The 20,744-nt window shown below is 32.2% G+C and overlaps 1 protein-coding gene across 1 annotated transcript; it reads left to right on the top strand.

Annotated features, from left to right (window-relative positions):
* Window positions 1-579: 579 nt before the first annotated feature.
* Window positions 580-20,435, top strand: Bm9265 (LD47622p, putative; the record flags this gene model as incomplete). The annotated part of the gene is made up of 37 exons (XM_043082219.1): window positions 580-618; window positions 936-1,027; window positions 1,499-1,641; window positions 1,760-1,845; window positions 1,968-2,081; window positions 2,281-2,394; window positions 2,572-2,694; window positions 3,080-3,300; window positions 3,515-3,671; window positions 3,751-3,861; window positions 3,954-4,056; window positions 4,237-4,342; window positions 4,489-4,586; window positions 4,906-5,033; window positions 5,141-5,215; window positions 5,546-5,731; window positions 5,869-6,017; window positions 6,277-6,417; window positions 6,556-6,637; window positions 7,191-7,321; window positions 8,315-8,421; window positions 9,330-9,671; window positions 9,995-10,180; window positions 10,465-10,691; window positions 10,830-10,932; window positions 11,524-11,682; window positions 12,556-12,656; window positions 12,738-12,883; window positions 13,759-13,980; window positions 14,832-15,014; window positions 15,281-15,416; window positions 15,560-15,726; window positions 15,817-15,951; window positions 16,121-16,233; window positions 19,543-19,619; window positions 19,916-20,082; window positions 20,288-20,435. The coding sequence occupies 37 exons, from the start codon at window positions 580-582 to the stop codon at window positions 20,433-20,435; spliced, it is 5,118 nt and encodes a 1,705-aa protein (XP_042938153.1).
* Between the last annotated feature and the right edge of the window lie 309 nt (window positions 20,436-20,744).

Raw genomic sequence — 20,744 nt, 5'->3', positions numbered from 1 at the left:
AATTCATCTGATGCGGGTAATTTGCTTTTTCTTTGTTACCCAAGATAGTTCTTCCTCACTTTATTTCCTACTTTAATGTGTAGTACATTTCAATTTTATTGCTTCACTTATGATCAGAAAAATAAGGTTAATGTATTTAATCATTACATTTTCTAATACTTTCCCTGGAAATATGGATGCTTATGAATTATGAATTAGTAATCATATTCTGAGAAAGAATTAAATTTCTTTTTGGAGATTTCAAGGTGACATATTAATAGTAGGGAAATCACATCGTCTTGATATTATATTTTTAAAAAATATTGCATATTCAACTTCGATTTGGCTTTTCCTATCTGACGTACTTGATATATGTTTGATGATATACTGACGTATTTATGCATTTTATATATTTTTACAGTTTTCGAGGGAATTTTCATCTATAATTCCATTGTTATGTAACTTTCCTAGTTTTCGGTCTTCATATCAATGTTTGAACGATAAACGACCATATTCATTTTCTTTGATTTTTGCGATCATTTCTTCGTACTTATTTCTATGACTATTATCTTTTGAAGCGGCAAACTATTTCTGTTTTGTATGTGTATCTCTTTCGCATCCGCACCGCACATGCATATGGTAAAGTATTTTATTTAAATTTATATTTATCATTCGGGTAAGGTATATGTTATCTGTAAATTTTACGAAATTTGATTTTCAGTTCGTTTTTTTTTTTTTTTTTACTATTCACTTATTTCTTTCCATATATTACTATTCATTTATTGATTTGCTAGAAAGCAATGAATAAGATATATAATCTGCTAATAATGCAGTGATAAAAATGACAATTGCAATAGTTTTAGCAATATAAGTGCAGTTATAATAATGGAGTAAAGTAATTTTTTTTTTTTATACAATGTGAAATATTTACATGCATTTTGTCATTTTTTTTTCAGGCGAAATTAGAACGGGTATTAGGTTGCACAGCTGTTTCACGATCGTCAGTATCAGTGGACGACATCAAAGGCATTGTAGCCTATCCGGCTGGGTATATCTTTGTGGACTTTTCATTAGCAAAAAAAGTTGTATGAATTTTAATTATAGCACATTAAATATCGCTTGTTCAATGTCATTAACTTCTTAGCATCGTAATATGTCCTTTTTGTTTCTTTGCTGATTTTATATTTCTATGGTGCTTTCTATTTATTCAGCTTGTTTATTATTAACATAAGAATTTAGCACAAAGATTTTTTACTAAAGTTTTTTATGGTTAAAACAAAATTAAAAGAAATTAAAGAAAATTTCTTTTTTTTTTTGAATTGAATATGTTTTCCGAAATTTTGGTTGGTTTTTTACATTCTTTAGTTTTTCTTTCTGCTAGTTTTACTTTGAGTTACATGTGAAATTTTGTAGTATATTAGGTATTATTTTAATTTTTAAAATAAAGTCTCCATGCACATAATGGAGCTAAAATACCTAAAGAACTTTCATAGATATGTGATTTTGTATGTTATTCCAGGGCTACTGTCATTCTTTATAATCCAAGAAATAATGCCCAAGCCCATTTAATTGGTACAACGAAAAACAGCATAACATGCTTATCGTTCTCTTTCTGCGGACGATACATCGCTACCGGAGAGGTATTCTTAGATGAATTAATTTGTAGAGAAATGAAATTTTGAAGTTGGGAAAAACGGGGTGATGATATTTAAATTGAAGCAGTAGTGCAGCAATAATCCATAAATTATTTTTCCGGCTGGACATGAACCTCGACTGCGAGTTTGGGAGTTATACGACGCGAAAGGACAGTTTGCTTTTACCCAAATTGTTGATATAAAGCATCATCAGTTAGGAATCAGCTGTGTGGTAAGTTTTCAGTGGCAATTCATACTACAAATTCTCTTGATTTGCTAATTTCATAATCTAAAAGTGCATTTTAGGGTTGGACTCAAAATTTGGATATGTATTTGTAATTGATTAACTTTTAGCGCTTTACGCCTAATGGTCACTTGGTATCAGTAGGGAATCAGCATGATCGCTCGATCGTAGTTTGGGATTGGCGAGCACAGCAAAAAATTGCTGAAAATCGTCTTACTTCGAAAGTAAATATTTTTCTGAAGTCATTTTTCACTTACGGAACTCCTTACTATGTTGATATTCATCCATAGAATTTAGTTTGTTTTGACATGACAGGATTATCTATTTGGTTACAACTGATTGTAATAAATTACTATTTACTACGAATTTGACAAAGTTCGCGTTAAAGTGAACCGTGCAAAGTATTAAAAGTAGTTTTTTCAGGTTAATTCAATTGATGTAACAGAACAAGGCGGATGTGTAACGGTGGGGATCAGGCATGTCAAATTCTGGCATGTTACAAGGAAACCAGAGAGTTCCAAGAGTATACCTTTACAGGTATGAAAATAACAAATAGGATTTTGATTTTTTATTCTGTTATGACGATAAAAATCGAATTCTTGAGTTTGAACTTTGTTGTGGTTATCTTTTGCACTTCACTTTGCTTTCAGTTATATTCTTATTTTAGAATTACATTTAGAAGTTGATTTGAGTCTATATCTAGGTTATTTTCAGGGTCGTTCAGCAATTTTGGCCGATCAACGAAACAATACTTTTTTGGATGTGTGTTGTGCTCCCGGCAATCGAACATTTTCAGTTACAGAAACTAGTCTTTTGATTGAATTTCATGACAAAAAGGTAACAATTGAATGGTGGAATATTCAAGTTCCTTTTCAAGTTTGCTTCAGCCATACCGATTTTATTGCTATTATTTTTTACCTTTTTTATATTTACACGCATTTTTTTTTTTCAATTTATCCATAATATCATAAATTATTGTATTAAATCAGTACTTCACTAAGGTCCTAAAATTTATGCTTACCTGCTTTGGAGATGGAATTGGATGATGGAGGAGTCCCATCTTTATGTTCAGCAGTCGAGTGAAATGATATAATATTGAATTCTTATCACTTTCACTCATTCAGTACACAGCTGTTATTGTTATGGCTTTACCTAAAACTTATACTAATTTTTAATTTCATGTGTTTTTATTAAATTATTTTGAGAGGTGAACTTATTTCAGTTAGTGAGCACCTATGACCTACACAGTGAAGTTCCACGGTCGATAGTGCTTGGAATTGGTGAACTTTTTATTGGATTCAACAATGGTTTTATAAGATGTTTGGATATTACAACAATGAAGCATAAATTTACATTCTGTAAACCACATTATTTATCATGTGATGTTGCGGAAGGAGTAAAACAAGATGCACTGTCGCCTGATTCACATCCGATAGGGTGTAGGTCGGCAATTTTTTTCCTTAAATTTATGAGAATTTAAAGCTTGATAATCGTCTTAAGATTTTTAGGTTTTACTGAGGAGAGAATATGAAAGGAAAAATTAAGGGTGGAAATTATTTTCATGGGAGCATAAAAATAAGTCTTATTAGAAATAGTGGTTGAGAATAATCTTGTATGACTCAAGTACAAGTTTTCAATTTTAGCATATGCTTTTCAGGTATCCAGATGTGCGAGCATTAGCATACAACAGGAAGACTGGAATGCTTACTGTGGTTTATAGCGATCGATCCATTTATACATGGCAACAAACGGATAAGAATATTCTCAAAATTTCTTCACAGCTTTTTCATGTTGGGCCAGTGATTTCACTAGAGGTAAGCCATAAATAGTGTTTGGTTCGCTTTTTTTTTTTTTTTTTTTTTTAATTATTTAAGAAAATAATGAGTTTTGCAGGTTTATCCGTCAAATTTCGAATGGTTACCACAAAGTTCAATCATAACGGGTGGTGCAGATCAAACTATTCGCATATGGAATGTGGATCATCTATTAAGATCATTTGATGAGGTTTGTTTTTTGCCTGATTCATGGTAAATTTCATTCAGGACTCTAAAAATCTTAGGTTTCATTTATTAATAAATTATATTCTATTTTTTCAGAACAAGCGGACTTCTTTGCCATATGCGAATGTATTCTCGGATGACTTGAAAAAAGTTATTTTTATTACCAATAATGATTCTCAACTTAACGAATCTCCAGATGGCATGTTTCATGTTTTATCTTAAGTAAAATGGATCGACTTATTCTATAAACAGCTCAGATCATCGGCATCACTCATTAACTGTTTTTGTGGAAATTAGTCAAAAAGTAATAAAGGTGAATAGGAGATATCAAAAATTTCCAATTAACTCACTTTATATCGACTTTTCATTCTATTTCTAGAAGTATTTGGAGCATCCATGTCTGATACAGGCAGTGGTGTAAAATCTTTGAAAATAAGTCCTGATGGAAAACATCTGGCTGCAGGCAGTCGAGATGGAAATTTATCGTAAATCTTTTTTTTTTTTTTTTTTTTTTTTTTTTTTTAACATGAAAAGTTTTGAAGGAAATTGTTGATGCCATTACTGCAAAATATTTCGAAAAAATTTTTCGATCTTTTTTTTCGAATTTGATTTTTCAACCAAATTGTTTTAGTATTTATGATTTAACTGTACCAACTATGGAAATGATTGCATTTTTTGAAGCTCACGAAAGTGATATTATGTGTATGGAGTATTCTGACCCACAAAGTGGTGAGTTTTTACTGTAATAATTCATCGAAGTTTATGGATTTTCTATCTTACTGTTAGTAAGGTAGAGCTTTACTTTCCTTTGTTAGTTAATAATATCAATAAATGAAAGACGACATTAAAAAAATTGGGGAACCATTAATTTGTGAAATAACAAGTTTTATTATTTAATTCATATGGGACATACAATGGTATACTTATAAGAAATGAATGATTAATGAACTTACTGATTTTGATAGATAGCTTCCTTATTACCTTTCATATGTCCTCCTTACCTTATTTCCGTATTTATCATTAAGTTTTTAGAGTTTTACTATTTTAGCTCGTTATCTGTTAGCTACTGGAAGTCGCGATCGCATGGTGCACTTGTTTGATCCACTTAATGGATATCAACCATTAGCAAGTATTGACGATCATACAAGCACTGTCAATTCGATACTATTCGTAGAGGTTTATGATCAGTGCTGTTTGAATTTTTAATTTAATAAATTTTTAATTTATTTTCATTTTAAAGATTTCTTACTAATCTGCAAAAAAATTAAATAGCTGTGTTGCAGGAAGTTGGTAATTTGCAGTTGATAAGTTCTGCTGCTGATCGTTCAATTGTGATTAGAAAGATGGTCAATTCAGAAGTAATTTCGCAATGATTTTATTTATTTATTTATTTTTTTTTTTTTTTAATGATCGAGTACCTTTACTATATATTTAAAGTCGATTATTTAGTAAATTGAGACAGTTTAGACTATATGAGACCATTTAGAATGGGAAGGCTGTGAATTTTGATCAGAATAGTTAATTAAACAATAGGGTGCAAGTTGTTATTTACTCAGTGGTAATGTATAAGCGAAATCTGTTAATAACACAGCTGTTCCGAACCGTTTCTTCCGTTGAGAACATCTGGATTATATATTTGAATTTTATCTGATTTTATCTAACTAATTTTCTATAAAAATTCCTTGCAGCCATCTTTGGTGACTTTTTCACGTACAACTCATATAAAATCGCAATTTGGCTTGAACTTTGTCGTGTTGAGTGCTGATGGAATGGTTGCCGCTTGCCAGGATCGTCAGCTTCGGACATATTCGTTTCAGGGAAGGCTTGTAAAGCAGATTAAAGGCGCTGCAAGTGATGATGGACAACTCACTAAGGTTTTTATCTTATTGACAAATTTGTTTCTGTTGATCTCATTTATATGTAGAGTCTGAAAGTTTATAGTGCAGCTGTTATCTTCAATTATAAAGAGTTAAGGCTGTTTATAATTGGAGATGGAAACTTTCTTATACAGGTACGACTGGATCCATCAGGAACTTATGCTGCGGCAGTATGTACAAATCGAAATGTTTATATCATTGATATAGCCACGGGAGAATTTGCTGCTATATTGACTGGCCAATCAGATAACATTACAGATATTGCTTTTTCCGCTGATTGCAGGTTAATTTTAAGATTAGATGAAGTCTCAATTTATTAGAGATATACCTATCCATCTAAAGAAGACTATATCATATTTCATTTTTCATGGGTAAATTTCAGGGTATTTTTTGAGCCTAGAGAGCTAAATAAAAATAGAAAAAAATAACTTCAATTTAAAAATCTATCTTATTAGTATTATAAATATGATTTCCAATACATTTTGTTTTCGGAGATGCATAGATTTTCAGCAGTCAGTTTTAATTTGTTTGAAGTATTGCAGACGATTATATGTTGTTTCCTATAGCGGTTGCATTTTCGTGTGGCGACTGTCCAATTTCCTTGTCAGCAAAATGATGGCTATACGAAAATCCCAAATCACCAGGAATACTTGCACCACAGGAGTTGAAAAACTTTGTGAACGGTAAGCAGCTGTTCCCGCTGGCTTATCTATTTCTTCAGTACTCCAGAAACTCGTAAGGCTTATACGGAGGTTTTATTCATGCTTCTCTGTAGTGTGGAAATGAACTTTCAAATTCGATTAAAATTACATAATTATTAGGTCGGAAACACCAGATAGTTTGTTGGGGAGTGGCAGTGATGCAGCTGGTGATGAACACATGGAGTATACACGAAATGCGAAGGTTAAATTTTGTTATTGTTCTTTTTATAGGTTTAACTAGTAGTACTAAGCAGCAAATATGTTTACAAAAAAAAATGATTAAGCAGCTGAAAGCATGAGTTGTTCTTGAGAATTGTTTTTAACCTCATCGAACTATCACAGAGCTTTGATAAGAGATATATTGCATTTTTTACAAGAAGCTTGACTCCACTGGAGGTTCTACTTTATTTTGATTTTTTAAAATTGATTTTAATATTTTCAAGTTAACAACATTGTATTGCTTTTAAAGTGATTATTAAATTTTGTTTTGCATTGTAATATGGTGAAGATATCAGCAAGTCTTAGTGTTTAGATTGGAAATGTTTATGCAGATCTTATCTCAAAAAAAATGCATTTCATCTTAGTTACGTTTACCTCAGCAAATGTTAATGTTTAGAATGGAAACGTTTATGCAGATTTTATCTCAAAAAATGCATTATGTTTACCCCCAGTTTATTCTTTGTATAGCAAGAGAATTCCGCGACTTAAAGAAGTTAATAAGTTGCTTCACAATCGACAAATTGATATTTTTGTAGCTGAAAGATTCAGAATCCGAATTTGGTTCTCTAAGCAGCATTAAAATTGGTGATGAAGATTCGGATAGTTGTATGGGACGGAAGCCAACAACAGTGATTATTAATACTCCATTCAGTAGTGTGATTACAGAGTATGCTTTTTTCTCCGTTTCAACTTTATGTGCTATAATTTCCTGCTTTGATTTGAAAGGAAAGCGAGGTTGAAATAATGAATAATGATAATGTGTTAGCCATTTGTCTTAGATCTTTTCATGACACTATCCTTGACCTTCATTCTCTAGTAAATGTACTCCGTCCATTCTACAGTGGCAAGTTAAAATATGGCAATTTAGAGGGAATACATAGGCATGCGTGACACATCTTCACACAATGTACACTTAGTTTAAGGAATAGTTGAGATATAAAGAGGGTAAACAAAAGTACTGAAGTTTGTCGCACCATTTGCGTATTCTGACATCGGTTATGTCTCACCATTTATTAGATATAGGTGCTATAAATGATGAATATGCACATTATTATACTGCTTCAGTTTTTGGTTCCTTCTAAAACCATTATAGTCTTTTAACTTTAAATCTGTTTTCTAGTGCAGTTTCTGCTCCTAGTAATACCTTACTTACCATCCTGCCTTTTTTTTTTTTTTTTTTTTTTACAATAACTTTTTAAAATTATTCTCTATTTAATAGTTTGAATCTGTTATTGAGATATGACTGAACCTCTTGATATACTTAACTAATTTTTGATGTATGAGCACTTCTTTATATTTTTAATTTTCATCTATAAAATTGCAGGTCATTGAACCTTTCTTAATCTAGCTACAGAATTAGTATTGCAATGTCCCCATTTCCTTACAAGAAAAAAATTCTATCTTTTCATTATCTGATTTTGTCTTTATCTTGCATTTAATTTTTTCTGTGTTTTGATTTTCAATATAATGTTTGTGTTTACTTGACAATTTTCACAACAAAAATCTTTTTTCTTTAAAATAAAGTTTTTGGTCGTAAGTTATATTATAATTGAAATTGCAGCCCTGAGGTAGATTGTAACATGTAGAGTTTAAATATTTTCACTTTATGCTTCTAACAGTCAAATTTTTAGTTTTGAATTTCTACAGTTGGCAATTACAGTGACAATTTCGAACTGAAGCGAGTGACAACAGAAGTTGTGAGACGTAGTACAAGTGGGATGATGAATGATCAACTTACCAGCTGGGATACTGCTTCAGCAGCTAATGGTAATTATTTGGTTCTAATTGTTTTGGCACGGTGACTTTAATCTGTCACTAAATTAATAAATGGCTTCAAATTTTAGAGAGGAGATTATGTATGAGGAGTTTTCGGTAATTAATCTTCGCTACTCCTGAATTTGTATTGCTGGCGTTAAAGACGTTTCAAGTTACTTTCTCCATCTTTGTAACTATTCTCACTTCTTCAGTTTTAATCAAATATCTGTTTGGTTTTATAATTCACGATAATTTTATTTTGGAGTTTAATAAATAATGTTATTTCAAACTCCGTCCATTAAAGGAGAAAACTGTAACATTGTTACTCTGCTCATTATTAGACGGGAAAAATTGCTCTCATGATTCAGCTTAATTTCTTTTGGAGTGGTTTGATGATTTGAAATCTTATAAGTAAATACCATTTGCTCGTAAGATTTGTGCTTAATAATTTTACTTCATCATTAAACATAAACTTAGTATCATAAGCTGAAAAGGATCGAAACTTTAATATTGGATTTAAAGACTGTTTGATTATTCAGTTACATAACTAGTGAGTTGTTCTAGTTCTTTTTCTTTACTAATAATAAATGATTCTAGCTTTTTGGTTAATTGTTGATTAAAATGAAAAAATTTGCCTTGAAAGCATTAATTTTATGACATTGAAAATGGATGTAAAGTAGTGGTATTCAGCTTTTCTCAGTGATTCTTTTTCTTCTACTTTCTTTTTTCCTTGATCTTTTATTTTACATTTCTCCATTTCATTTGTTTATCTCTTCCCAATCTGTTATTCTTTTTTCTTGCCCACTCTGTGCTGAAATTTGGTGGTTCATACACATACTGTTGCTGATTTGGATCATTTTTTCAGATTTGTACGATTTTCTGACCTGTCTTTCATGTCACCGACTCATTCATTCTTGCAGATTTCTCCGATGATGAGCAAACGCCAACATCAACAGCTGCAGGCGCAGGTAGATCTTTAGGGACAATGAACTTTGTCCAGCAGCAATTAGGCGGTAACACGACCGTTGGAGGAGGAGAGGATACATGCACTATAAGCAGTACACCTTTTAATTTACGATTTTCTCAAATACCAGGGACAACTGCCGCAGCGGTGCACTCTAATGGTACCGGAAATGGTGCTGATGGTGTTAAAGGGAGAAGCATAGGCAGTCATGGATCATCAGCTATTGCAGCGGGAAGCGATGCTTTAACACGAAAACCACGGAAAAAATGGGATGATGTGTCACTTAGCCCCACTAGGGGTACGTTTACTCTTTACAAGCTTGGTGTGAAATCGCCGACAGAATTGCCATTCAACTTTAAAATAATCGATGTTAAGTGCCAAAATGTGACCATTTATCATTTCAGACTTTTCTTTTTTTTCGGTTCTTTCTTTTTATTATTAACTTCTCTTTCTTTTTTTCTGATTCTTCCTTTTGTTATCAACCTTTCTTTCCTTATTATTAGTCTGTTCGGACATACGGTTTATGCGGAAATCCTCTTTAAAGATTGCAGTCTAAGCATTACATTGTGGTCACTCTTGTTACCTTCTTTGTGGCATGAATTAACTTATTTAATTATTTAGATACACCAACTTATGTTTCATCATTAATATCAAATTCATTCGATGTGCCATCCTCTGAAATGCACATCTCCCCGTCATCCATCCTGCCATCATCCTCCAAGGAAAATATGTTAAATAATTCTATGACTATGAATGGTAATCAAATGCAATATTCACCGAGTTCACCCGAACGAAATATCCACAAGAGTTTGTTGCTGTTAACAAATTTTCAGTAGATTTTTGTTTGCAGCTCTTTTTTTTTCAACTAATGTCTCGATTTGTTATAGGATAGGTAAAATTCCTATTCAGTATAATAGGTCGGAAAAGAACTATGACGTTATTTTCGGCAGAGCTTTTAGATGAAATACTGTCCTAGATTTGTTTACCCATGAATTTCGTATATAATGAATGAAAAAAATACATGAAAAAAAAATTGTAGATGAATTTCGATGAAGAAAATTTCTGCATAATTAAATGCCTTATTCTTGCAGAAATACCGAATTCCATATCAGAACCGGGAATTGTTGAGTTGCAGCAACATGTCTCTTCTCCACTCAATAACACAGTGCGCAATACCGAAGAATCTTCTGAATCATGCATCACACCAGTTAAAGTTTCGCCCTCAGTGTTCTCTCAGTCTCCTAGTTCGGCGTTTAGTCGGTCTAGCGTGAAACGTTGCAGTTTAACAAAACGTCTAAAAGGAATCAGAAGTAATGAGGTTTGTTCTTTTATTCATTACTTATAATTGGAATTCTCTTCCTGTACCATCATTGGAAGTTCATTCTTTATAATCAGCAAGTAATATTTGATTATAATTTGTAAGGGAAATTTCCCAGAGGATTATATATATTTATAGTCACAGACAGTATGGACTCCGCCTTTGATTGGTACCAGGCGATCGGCAAGCAATATGCATTATACTACAGTATCAGGACGAACAATCCCAGTAACACGACGAAGTTAGTTCAAGATTACTTCCCTGCAGTTTAATATCCTTATTTAAAAAGAATATTTCAAATGAGATTGCATCAACTGTTTATGTATCAAAGAATTTTTTAGTAGTCCTTATATTTTCAAAAAATAATTTTTTTCTTGAAAGAACAGTACTTCATATTTAGTTTTCCAGTTGTTAAAATATAATTTGAATAATTGAATCATTGTCTATCTTTAAACACTATATTTTATGAAAACTTGCAGTTGTTGCTTTTAATTTTAAGTACTTATAGCACTTCAGCACCAGCACCTTCTGTTGTGTTGTGTCTTCCTCCTTTTGTGCTTTATTACTGGTGATAGCTTTTGAGAATTCGCATGCAGAGCTATTGATTTATTGCTAGTTTTGGATTCCACACTGATTTCAATTTTATAAGCCTCACGCCAGCTTTTAGAAAATTCCTCCAACTTCAACTATCGTTATTTGCATAGATAAATATGTGTGGTATTACATGAGCAGTTACGCCTGTATGCCAAATTTCTCTCTGAGTCAATACCTTTGCTTCCTTTTGAATATACTACTTTGTTGTCTCTGCACTGTGCTTGTGTTTTGCTTTCAGAATCCGACTTGCACATTACTTTGTCGCGTTTATATCAGCATCAACAACAAGAAAAGAATAATTTAAACACCGCAGTCATAGGTCGAGCTTTAAGTCCACTAGCTCGTTGCCAAGTGATTAATGATGTCATCAAAAATCGACGAATGACAATTACAGGAGGTTTCGATTCATTATAGCAAGAAATACTATAGCTAGAGATATTCACGGCTAGGATTTTGCTAGCATGCTATTATGATGTTGATTTGTGGTCTATTGTTTACCTTGTAAATGTGGATGTGGAGAGTTAGTGTTGTAAATTATGGCTTAAATTTATCTACGTTTCAAATGTAGGCTGGCAATTTCTGCTTTTGAGATAAAGGAATGTGCGCTTCCATTGTTGCGCTAAGTTGAAATCTTCCAAATAATTCTAAAAAAAAAAAATTCTTTCAAATAATTCTTTTCTTTTTTTTGCTGTAATTTCCGATACTTATCTGTTTATTTGGAACTTTTTCACTGGAAAGATGATTCATAAATATGCTTGCTAAAATGAGTTAAAAAGTCTCAATGAAAATTTTTGTTTTTGCGAAGGTTTCATGACTGTAAAAAAAAATTTGTTAGCTAATATTATCCGAGTCGATATTAGCTGTAGTTGGAAAACTAATAATAGAGAAAAAATACAAAATAATCGAGACATCGCTCTTTTTATTTTTTTTCCCATTCTCTTACGTTCTTATCTACAGAGTTCTCGATTTTAGGATTAGCCAGCAGCTTTTGTTTACTTTTGAAAGCATCCATAAGCTAAGTGCTTATTTCTGTCATGCCTAATTAAAACCTACACTCTTGTAAACTAATTAGGCTTGGAAATTTACATTTTTTTTTTTCAAATTTCTTTTTTTATGAGGTGATAGAGTCATCAAAAATGAGTTGAAAGCACTTATGACTATAGTAGTTTTTTTTAAAAAAAAAATGATTGTACAGAGTTTTACAGTTTTCGATCTATTTGACATGTTTATTTGAAATTGAAAGTAAAACGTATTATTTATTCCTTTTCAGAAGATGATTACGCCTCATCTGACCTCCATTTACGCAGTCGAAGTCAAAGCCCGTCGCAGCTCGCTCTCAATGTCCTAGGAAATGGGAAACGGCAGCGACAAGTAAACAACTTGCTTTGATTACGTTTGTATAATGCAGATCAAATTTTTCTTAAGGATTACATAAGTTTTGCAACTTTCCAGGATTCTGATATGTCAACATATTCAGTTTTAACGATGGCTTCTACTCGCTTGACACCATCTTCATCACGGACGAATCTACGAGCTGTCACTCTTAATAAGCAACAATCGTCACAGACGCTAAATCGATTGGCAGGATTGCGTGACAGGTCTTTTTATATAGAGTATTCAGAAGTTATGATTGTAGGGGCAACTATGGATTGAGTTACTTGAAACGATTCTGTCAGATTTTCTGATTCATCTCGTTGAATTCTGTTGCTGTCTTGTTTTTCACTGCTTCTCAAACTTGTTTGAAAATTCTGAAGAAAACATTTCCATTACCAAATGTAAGCCCTAACGTAGAAACTACTAGTTTTTTGCAATTCATTGTTGTATGCATAAAATTTTTTGCAGTTCAGTGTTGTATGCATACATCAGCTACAACTCTTGTCTCGTCTGTATTAATCAATGATGACGTTTTTTGTTTGGTGATGTTAGATAATTGCCATCTTATATTTGCTGAACTAGAATATGTCACTCCCTCCGAACATTCGATCATTTTTTCACTCATGTCTCTGCATTTCACAGAGTTTAATTGATTATAGCTATTTAGCAATGTATCTGTATTTTGAAATAGTTCGTATGACTGGAACTATCAGTCATGTTGGAAATATGTCATTCAGTTGTCCTAGAATAATTTATTTAGAGTTATGCAAGTTCTTTTTGAACACTTATTCATCGATTATGTCATATTTCGCAATCCTCTTGTTTGACAGATCTAATTTTTTTAGCAGTCTGTTCGACTTACATTAAGTATGTAATCCATGTGATTCAGGTCGAGCAATTTAAAATTTCATGTCATATCATCCATAGTTCTAATTTTATCGGTGTACCGGGTGGAGATCAAACTCTGCATTGTATTCGTACATTACTTTTCTTTACGTAGACGTACTATTTTTAATCGTGATTGTGGGTTTAGCGAATTATTTTGTTGTTAATTAATGGAATGCTTGGGCTATTTGATGTGATATTAATTATTGTTTAGGTTACGCAAGTCGCAGGAGAATTTGGCTGGACCTCTGAATGATGACAGTTTCTCAGCAGTTTATCCAAATATTATGTCACGTTCAAAATCATTCGGTAATCTTCGGCTAACAGCCGCTGCACCACTTAGTGGAAATCGACCTGGGCTTGGTCCACTACTTAATACTAATAGCGATGCTGGTAGATCATATCTATCACGATTAAATGCTGACAGCACTCCTGCGTAAGTAATTTCTAAATTACTTTCCCAAATGCTTATGAGAATAAATGTTTGAACCAACCGCATTGTAACGTAGGTGTAAGAATCTCTTGTGATAAAGTGAAGTTGTTGTTATTAGATTAGGACTTTTTTATTCTTTTGTTTGTTTTCAGTAAACTTTTTGAGAGTGTTCACAAATTACGTATTAATGAATCGTTCACGTATTGACAAACTTCCTTTTTTTATTTAATTTCATTTAGTGATCTTATTCCATTTGTTTTCCCATAACTCCAGCATAAAATTCGTTTAAGGAGCATAACGATAGTTTAATAACAGAATATATAATAATGGAATATATAGAATATACAAAACAGATTTTAGTAAAAGAGGATACTTCATAACATTTTTCATATATTTTTTTTCTGGTGTTTGTGAGAGGGTTAATCGGTTTCGTGGAAACATGGTTTTGTCACTTACGAGTCCAGAATGTCAAGTATTGTTGAATTAATTGAACGTAACTTGAAAAGTTAATTTTCTGCCACTTCTTAGAATGATAGAATTTATAGCACCTGTTAGTGAGCTAGGGTCTGGTTACGAAAGAATTTAAATGAAAAATCCAGATTTTCTAGTTTTGTTTGAAATTGCAACAAGACGTTTGCAGTGAAGTACAATTTTTATTCCAGAATTTAGCTATCCAACTGTTGGTAGTCATATTTTAAGTATTTTTTAGAAAAAATTTACTTGTGTAACGCACATAGCATGAAACATTTTTGATATAAGATTTAAGCTTGCTTTTAATTTATAGTATGGCTGGCATATATTGATCCCCGGTTTACTTTTTCTTGAAATGTTCATAGTTTTTGAGTAATTTTTAGTGGTGCACCGGGATTGAATATTCGAAATCGTTTGATTGCTCGTTCAGTTGGTAATTTATATAGTACTTCGGAAAGAAGCGATACATTAAATGGTAACAATCTTTTGAGCCAACCAGAAGTACCTTTGGGTGCAAAAACTGAACGAAATTTGGCAAAAACTATCGAGAATCTAAAGAAAGCGAGGTTTTTGGAAATTTATTTCTTTCTCTGATTATTAAATTGCTGAGTTTTAAGTCTTTTTATATATTCTTAGTGTACGCATTATTTGGGACAATTTTTTATTCACTGAGAAGTTTAAAAGGCTTGAGTCGTTTTTCCATTCACCAGAAATTGTTTTAGCCAATGAATTTAATTACTGACAGCAGAAGATAGGTTTTTTTAAAGATTAGTATTAAAAGTTATAATTAGGCTGAAGTTCGAGATTTATTCTATCCAAAGCTTCTTTATAGTAACCCGGATCTTTCGAAGTTTGAAGCTAGTGAAGCAAGTGATGTTCTGCTTGAGACAGAAAATGAACCGGAGCATTTGTTTCCGTTAGCTCTTTCAACACGTAATCAAAAGGGTAAAGGAGCAGTACAGAAGCGAGTTGGTTATTTTTCCCTTATTTAATATCTTTCTAAACAGCTTTATCTTTGATATGATGTGGAGGTAAACACAGAGATAAACCGATGACAAAGAATAAAAACAAACAAATCACTAGAACAAATCATAACATTGTTTTTTGTTAGGTTGAAAGATATCAGCCTCGAAGTCGGATATCTCGAGATACGACAAGTGGTGAAAGTGATAGTAATAGTTCAGAAGTTAACGGGTCACCGCTGCTACAGACAGGTGGAACTTCCGGGCAACAATTTACTCCACGGCGATATTTTACCACCATTAATGGCACAAACAGGTTTGAAAATCCAAATTCAATTATGGATAATTTTCATTTCAAATCTTTTTAAAATATCTAAATAAAAAGCAAGTTATCTTTTTATCTCAGGAGTATATCATGTATTGAAACTATGCCAAGACAAAGCGTCCTTCAAACTCGTCGTATTTTCGAACCGCTACAAAGGCACAGTTCTTCAAATACGCAACGTCGAGTTCCAAGTTATTTGGCTCAAAAACTTGCAAGGTTTTAGTTTGTATTATTAATTTTTTATGTTTATTTGAATTTTTATATTCTCACACATCTGCTGATTTTAGAGATGCTGCCTTCACTAAACAAGAAATATGGTTTTCATTTTTTGTCACAAACATCTTTTCTGTTCTCAACTTTTTGCCTAATACTTCATGTACTGTAGTAGTGACATAGTGGCACCAGATGTGGGTAGCGAAGAATATTCGCAGCAATCAATACCATCGAGTGAAGTGGTAGCTTTCCAGGATTTCGCTACTAAAACTCATCAATCAAAACGTAAGTAGTTAAAATATTTTGTGTTCTATCTAAAGGATCTATTTTTTAATCTAATTTATGAAATGTAGAATTTTAAGGATAGTGATTAATCTTTTTGATTAATTTCTTTGATTTATATTACGATCCTTCATTAATTACTATCTCTAGAAATAAATTTAGTACTCAGAAATGCTGAACCAGAAGACTTCTTGAGTTAATTTTGTAAATATTGGCATTCTAAAGCTTCTAATAATAAGGAATATTATTGTTACATTCAGTGAGATTTTTTTCTCGTTATTTGGACCGATTTAAAAATAGCTACCAATACACATTATATATTGGAGGAGTTCTCAATATTTAAAATGAGATATACTCAATATCGTTGAAAACTTTTAGTGTTCTAATAGAAATTGAAATATGAAGAATATTCAAAAATATTTGTTCCAACATGAATAATAGGGTCTTATCGTAAAATAGAAAACATTGTTTAATCTGACCATGGTTGTTTAAAATATTCAGCATATTTATAAGCGCGACTATTCCTTTCATTTCTCTATTCAATATCTCGTTTTTGAAGAACGACCTACAGATTTTTAATTTTATGAGTGCAAGTTTTCAAAAAGAAATATATAGGAATTGGACATAAAGAAATTGAGGTATGCGAGACTGGCCTTGACGGTAGTACTGATAATATTATTAGAAGTATAACAGTAATAGTACTGTTATTGGATTGTTTTTATAAACTTGAAATTTGTGGTAGACAGCTATTACATCAAAACCTCTCGTTTGATTGTCTCCCTTGCTTCTCTAAGCAGCATTCAATTTATTTGTCCAATTGAATTCCGTGTTTAACTATTCAGAAAATCTGTGGATGATCGTATTTTGTGTTCTCAGTTCCTTTTCTTTTTTTTTTTCTTCTAGTTATTTGCTTGAATTCCTTGTTCTAGCTAAAATTTTTGCTCGAATTTCTTACTGGTTTATTATAATCCGATCACTAACGGTTTAGCGTTCTGTTTCTAGAAACCTAGGTTTTTATTGTGTTTTGAGAATCCTAAGTCTATAATTTGCTTTCTGTCATGTATCTTATATGCGAAATTGGTGGATCTTGGTGTGTGGGTATTGTTGTGTGTTTCAGTCTATAAGACCACTAGATTTCAACTTCTTTCAAGGATTTCGATTTTAGAATTTCAAACTAAAATTTATTTTTATAGTACTGGTATTGAATTTCACATTTTTATAGCAATAGTAATATTTCTACAGAATTGTTCTGAGTTCAATCATAATTCGTTTCGTTTTATTCTTTTCTAATTCCTAGATTCAAATCTTAAAAGCCGATTATTGTGGTTAAGGTTAGACGACACAGAATTTGTATATCAATCTACTTCTCTCTATGTATTTGATAGTTGTCGTAATCCATTTGATGGTATGATCACAAATATTTTATTGATATCAGTGTAGTATTGTGATGACCTTTGAGTGCGATTAGGACGTTCACCAGACGAAGTTCATTTAGAAGGTTTAAAGTTATGAATTTGCCCTCTTCTTTGCGGATAGTCGATGGTCATTTGTCATCTACTACTATCATAATGAAGCATCAGTAACTGATAACCTTGCATTACTTCCTTCCTTACTGCTGTTATTACTGTGACTGTTGTTGCTACTATTATTGATAATATTATATTCTCGATTACGGATAACGAGTAACTTTTGAGTATTTCCAAGTATTAGTATTTCATTCAGCATGAAACGACGTAGTGTTACGTTTACGGACAGTCCACCTGAAATAATTGATAGCAGTAGCGATTGCTACAACATCTGTTCTTCTTTACCGACCCGCAATATTTTCCCGTGGCTACAGTTGGCAAAATTTGAGGGAAGGGGACGAAGATATACTTCAGAGAGTCAACGCCAATGGCAGAAGCATCATTATTCTCATTCTGTACCTGATCTCAATAAACAACATCATTATTTATCAGTAGAACCAAAATCAGTATCTGCGAAATCCCATTTTAATAATAATAAACTAAATGTTTTCCATCAGATACAGAGGATGGATCCAGTTTATCTGTCAATACCAGATTTTGATATAGATGTGCGACCGCGACCTCTATTAAGAACAACATTTGAATCGATACGTAATGTTACAAGAATGGATACGTCATGGGATTCATATGGCTCATGCAGAAAAGGACGTGGGGAGAAGTTGCTGCAGCGTCATTATGAATCTGTATCTGATTATTTTCTTCGCAGACATCGAAGTACGACCGTTATTGCTGACACTGCCGTAGAATCACCTGTTAAAGATATTACTAACACAGTTACGGAATCATGTGTCAAAAACAATAATAGTCGTAGTGTTGATATCAGCAATGATATTGGTATTTGTACTGATAGTGATGACAAGACTGTTAGTAGCAAGCAGATCATTTGGCAGTATAGAAGTTCCGCTAATGATGGCATCAACTGTAATAAAAGTGATTTCAGTACTGATTTGACAGTGCGCTATAGTTGCCCTGTTGATAACAGAAATGATAGTAACAATTACATTGATGATGTTGACAGCGATGAAGTAGATGTCGTCAAGAACAATGGTAGAACTAATGAGTCTAATAATAATGATTATGGAAAACTGGCTGGCCAATTTCTACAACGTTATTATTACCATCACTTGAATAACAAAAAAAAATCTAATTCTGTCTCAAAAATCGACAGGAACCGGTTTTCAGAAAATGTTGGCTTTGTTAGTGACATTAGTCGTCAATGTTATTTATTAGTTAACAAACCGTTAAAATCGATGAATTATCATCGAGGACACCATTCAGGTGACACTAGGAATATGTCCTTTTTTTTCACTTCTACAGCCAACAATAGCAGCAATATGACCAATATTATTAATAAAAATCAGTGCTATTATTACCCATCTATGATATATTCAGGAACGCAGCAGCAATTGGTAGATGGTAATTTAATTCTTATTACAATCTAGTTCACTTGTTCAAGGTCATTTTTTGAAAGTACAGGAACCGGTACCAAATATAAGAGCTTATAAGTTATAATATATAAGTTATAATATTTAATTATAAGTTATAATAAGAATAAATTTACATGTTTCCTAGTTTTTTTCGTTTTGCTCAAGTTTGCTTTTATTATTGTTTGTCTAATTTTAATTGAAATTTATCTAATAAGGGGACTGTCTGTTTCGGCATAGCTCACCTAGTGATTCTAGGTGATTCTAATAATGGACAGTTTTAATGATTATATTTTTTTTTTTTTTTTGTGTGTATCTGTTTTGTTTTATATTCTCACTTATTTGAACGTTTTTTACTTCAGAAATGGCAAAACATATAGCGGAATGTTTAGAGCAGTTCAATACGGGTTTGGATAAAGTTTTGCAAGCACGTCAACTAGTAAGTATATGTTTTTGTCATTGATGACGAATTTTGATTTAGATGACCAACTAAAATTAGGAGTTAACATTACTGAAAATAGATTGATTCAATGTATTTATCTGAAAAGCTAACAATGTCGCAATCTTCTATTATCGTTTCAATTTGGAATATGTTAAATTATCTTTATGTTTAACTTATTCGTAGTTTAAACTATGGACTGCCTCATTCTTTTGATTTTTGTTTAGTGGTTAAAGAATTATGTGTTTTAATTCTTTTAAAATTTGCTCCACTAAAGTTCAATCTTTATTTTATAGCTAGAAACTTCGCAAGAATTACCAGCGGATGATCGCGAGACAATGCTACGCTTATTGAATCAAGCAATGCGAACAAGCCTTAAACGGATGGAATGCAATGATGACCGTTATGATCCAGATGGACGACACAGCGAAAGCCCAAATAGTCTTCCTGGTCAACGGCAATGGTATCTCTTTGCTTTCATTTTTTCTTTTCTATAACTTGATATGGATATAAGTAATAAAAAATGTGGTAATAGAGAGGTCCAACAGACATTGAATTAATGTCTTCTTTAGATGCTGCGAATAAACGGATATTATTATTTTTCTTGCAGAATTATTTGCGATACATTCATTTGTTTTATCATTAATTCTTATGGCTTGTTATTGCAGTGTCCCAGTTCAGCAACTTTCTAGCACTAGTGATGGTAATGCTAATTTCCATAACATTACCAGTAACATAGATCCAGCGGAATTTTTCCAGCGGCATGGACAACAGTTGCTTGCTCTGCTGCAACAAAACATGGCAAAACAGAATTAATAAGCAGGTGCAAAGCAGTAATCACGACGAATGTTTCTGGAGCTTTTATAATTTCCTGGATTTTTTTTTTTTTTTTCAAAATTTGACTACTGCTGTTTAGAATACCAAATTTGCAAAGGGGCCAAGAGATCTCACTGCTAAAATATTCTTTAATCAAAGCGCCGATACTCTTCATCATTCCATTTTCTTTGTCGTGAATTAGAGTTACTTGATTTTCTCTTTAGTTAATTCGAAGTGCTTGAGAGAAACCCATTAAGTTATAATTTGTTTAAATTTCTTTTTTGTTATGAATGCTATGTTGTTTTTAAT

The sequence above is a fragment of the Brugia malayi genome (assembly GCF_000002995.4).
Source record: "Brugia malayi strain FR3 genome assembly, contig: Bm_v4_Chr4_scaffold_001, whole genome shotgun sequence".
Classification (NCBI taxonomy): domain Eukaryota; kingdom Metazoa; phylum Nematoda; class Chromadorea; order Rhabditida; family Onchocercidae; genus Brugia; species Brugia malayi.
This window is presented reverse-complemented; position numbering and strand designations above follow the sequence as displayed.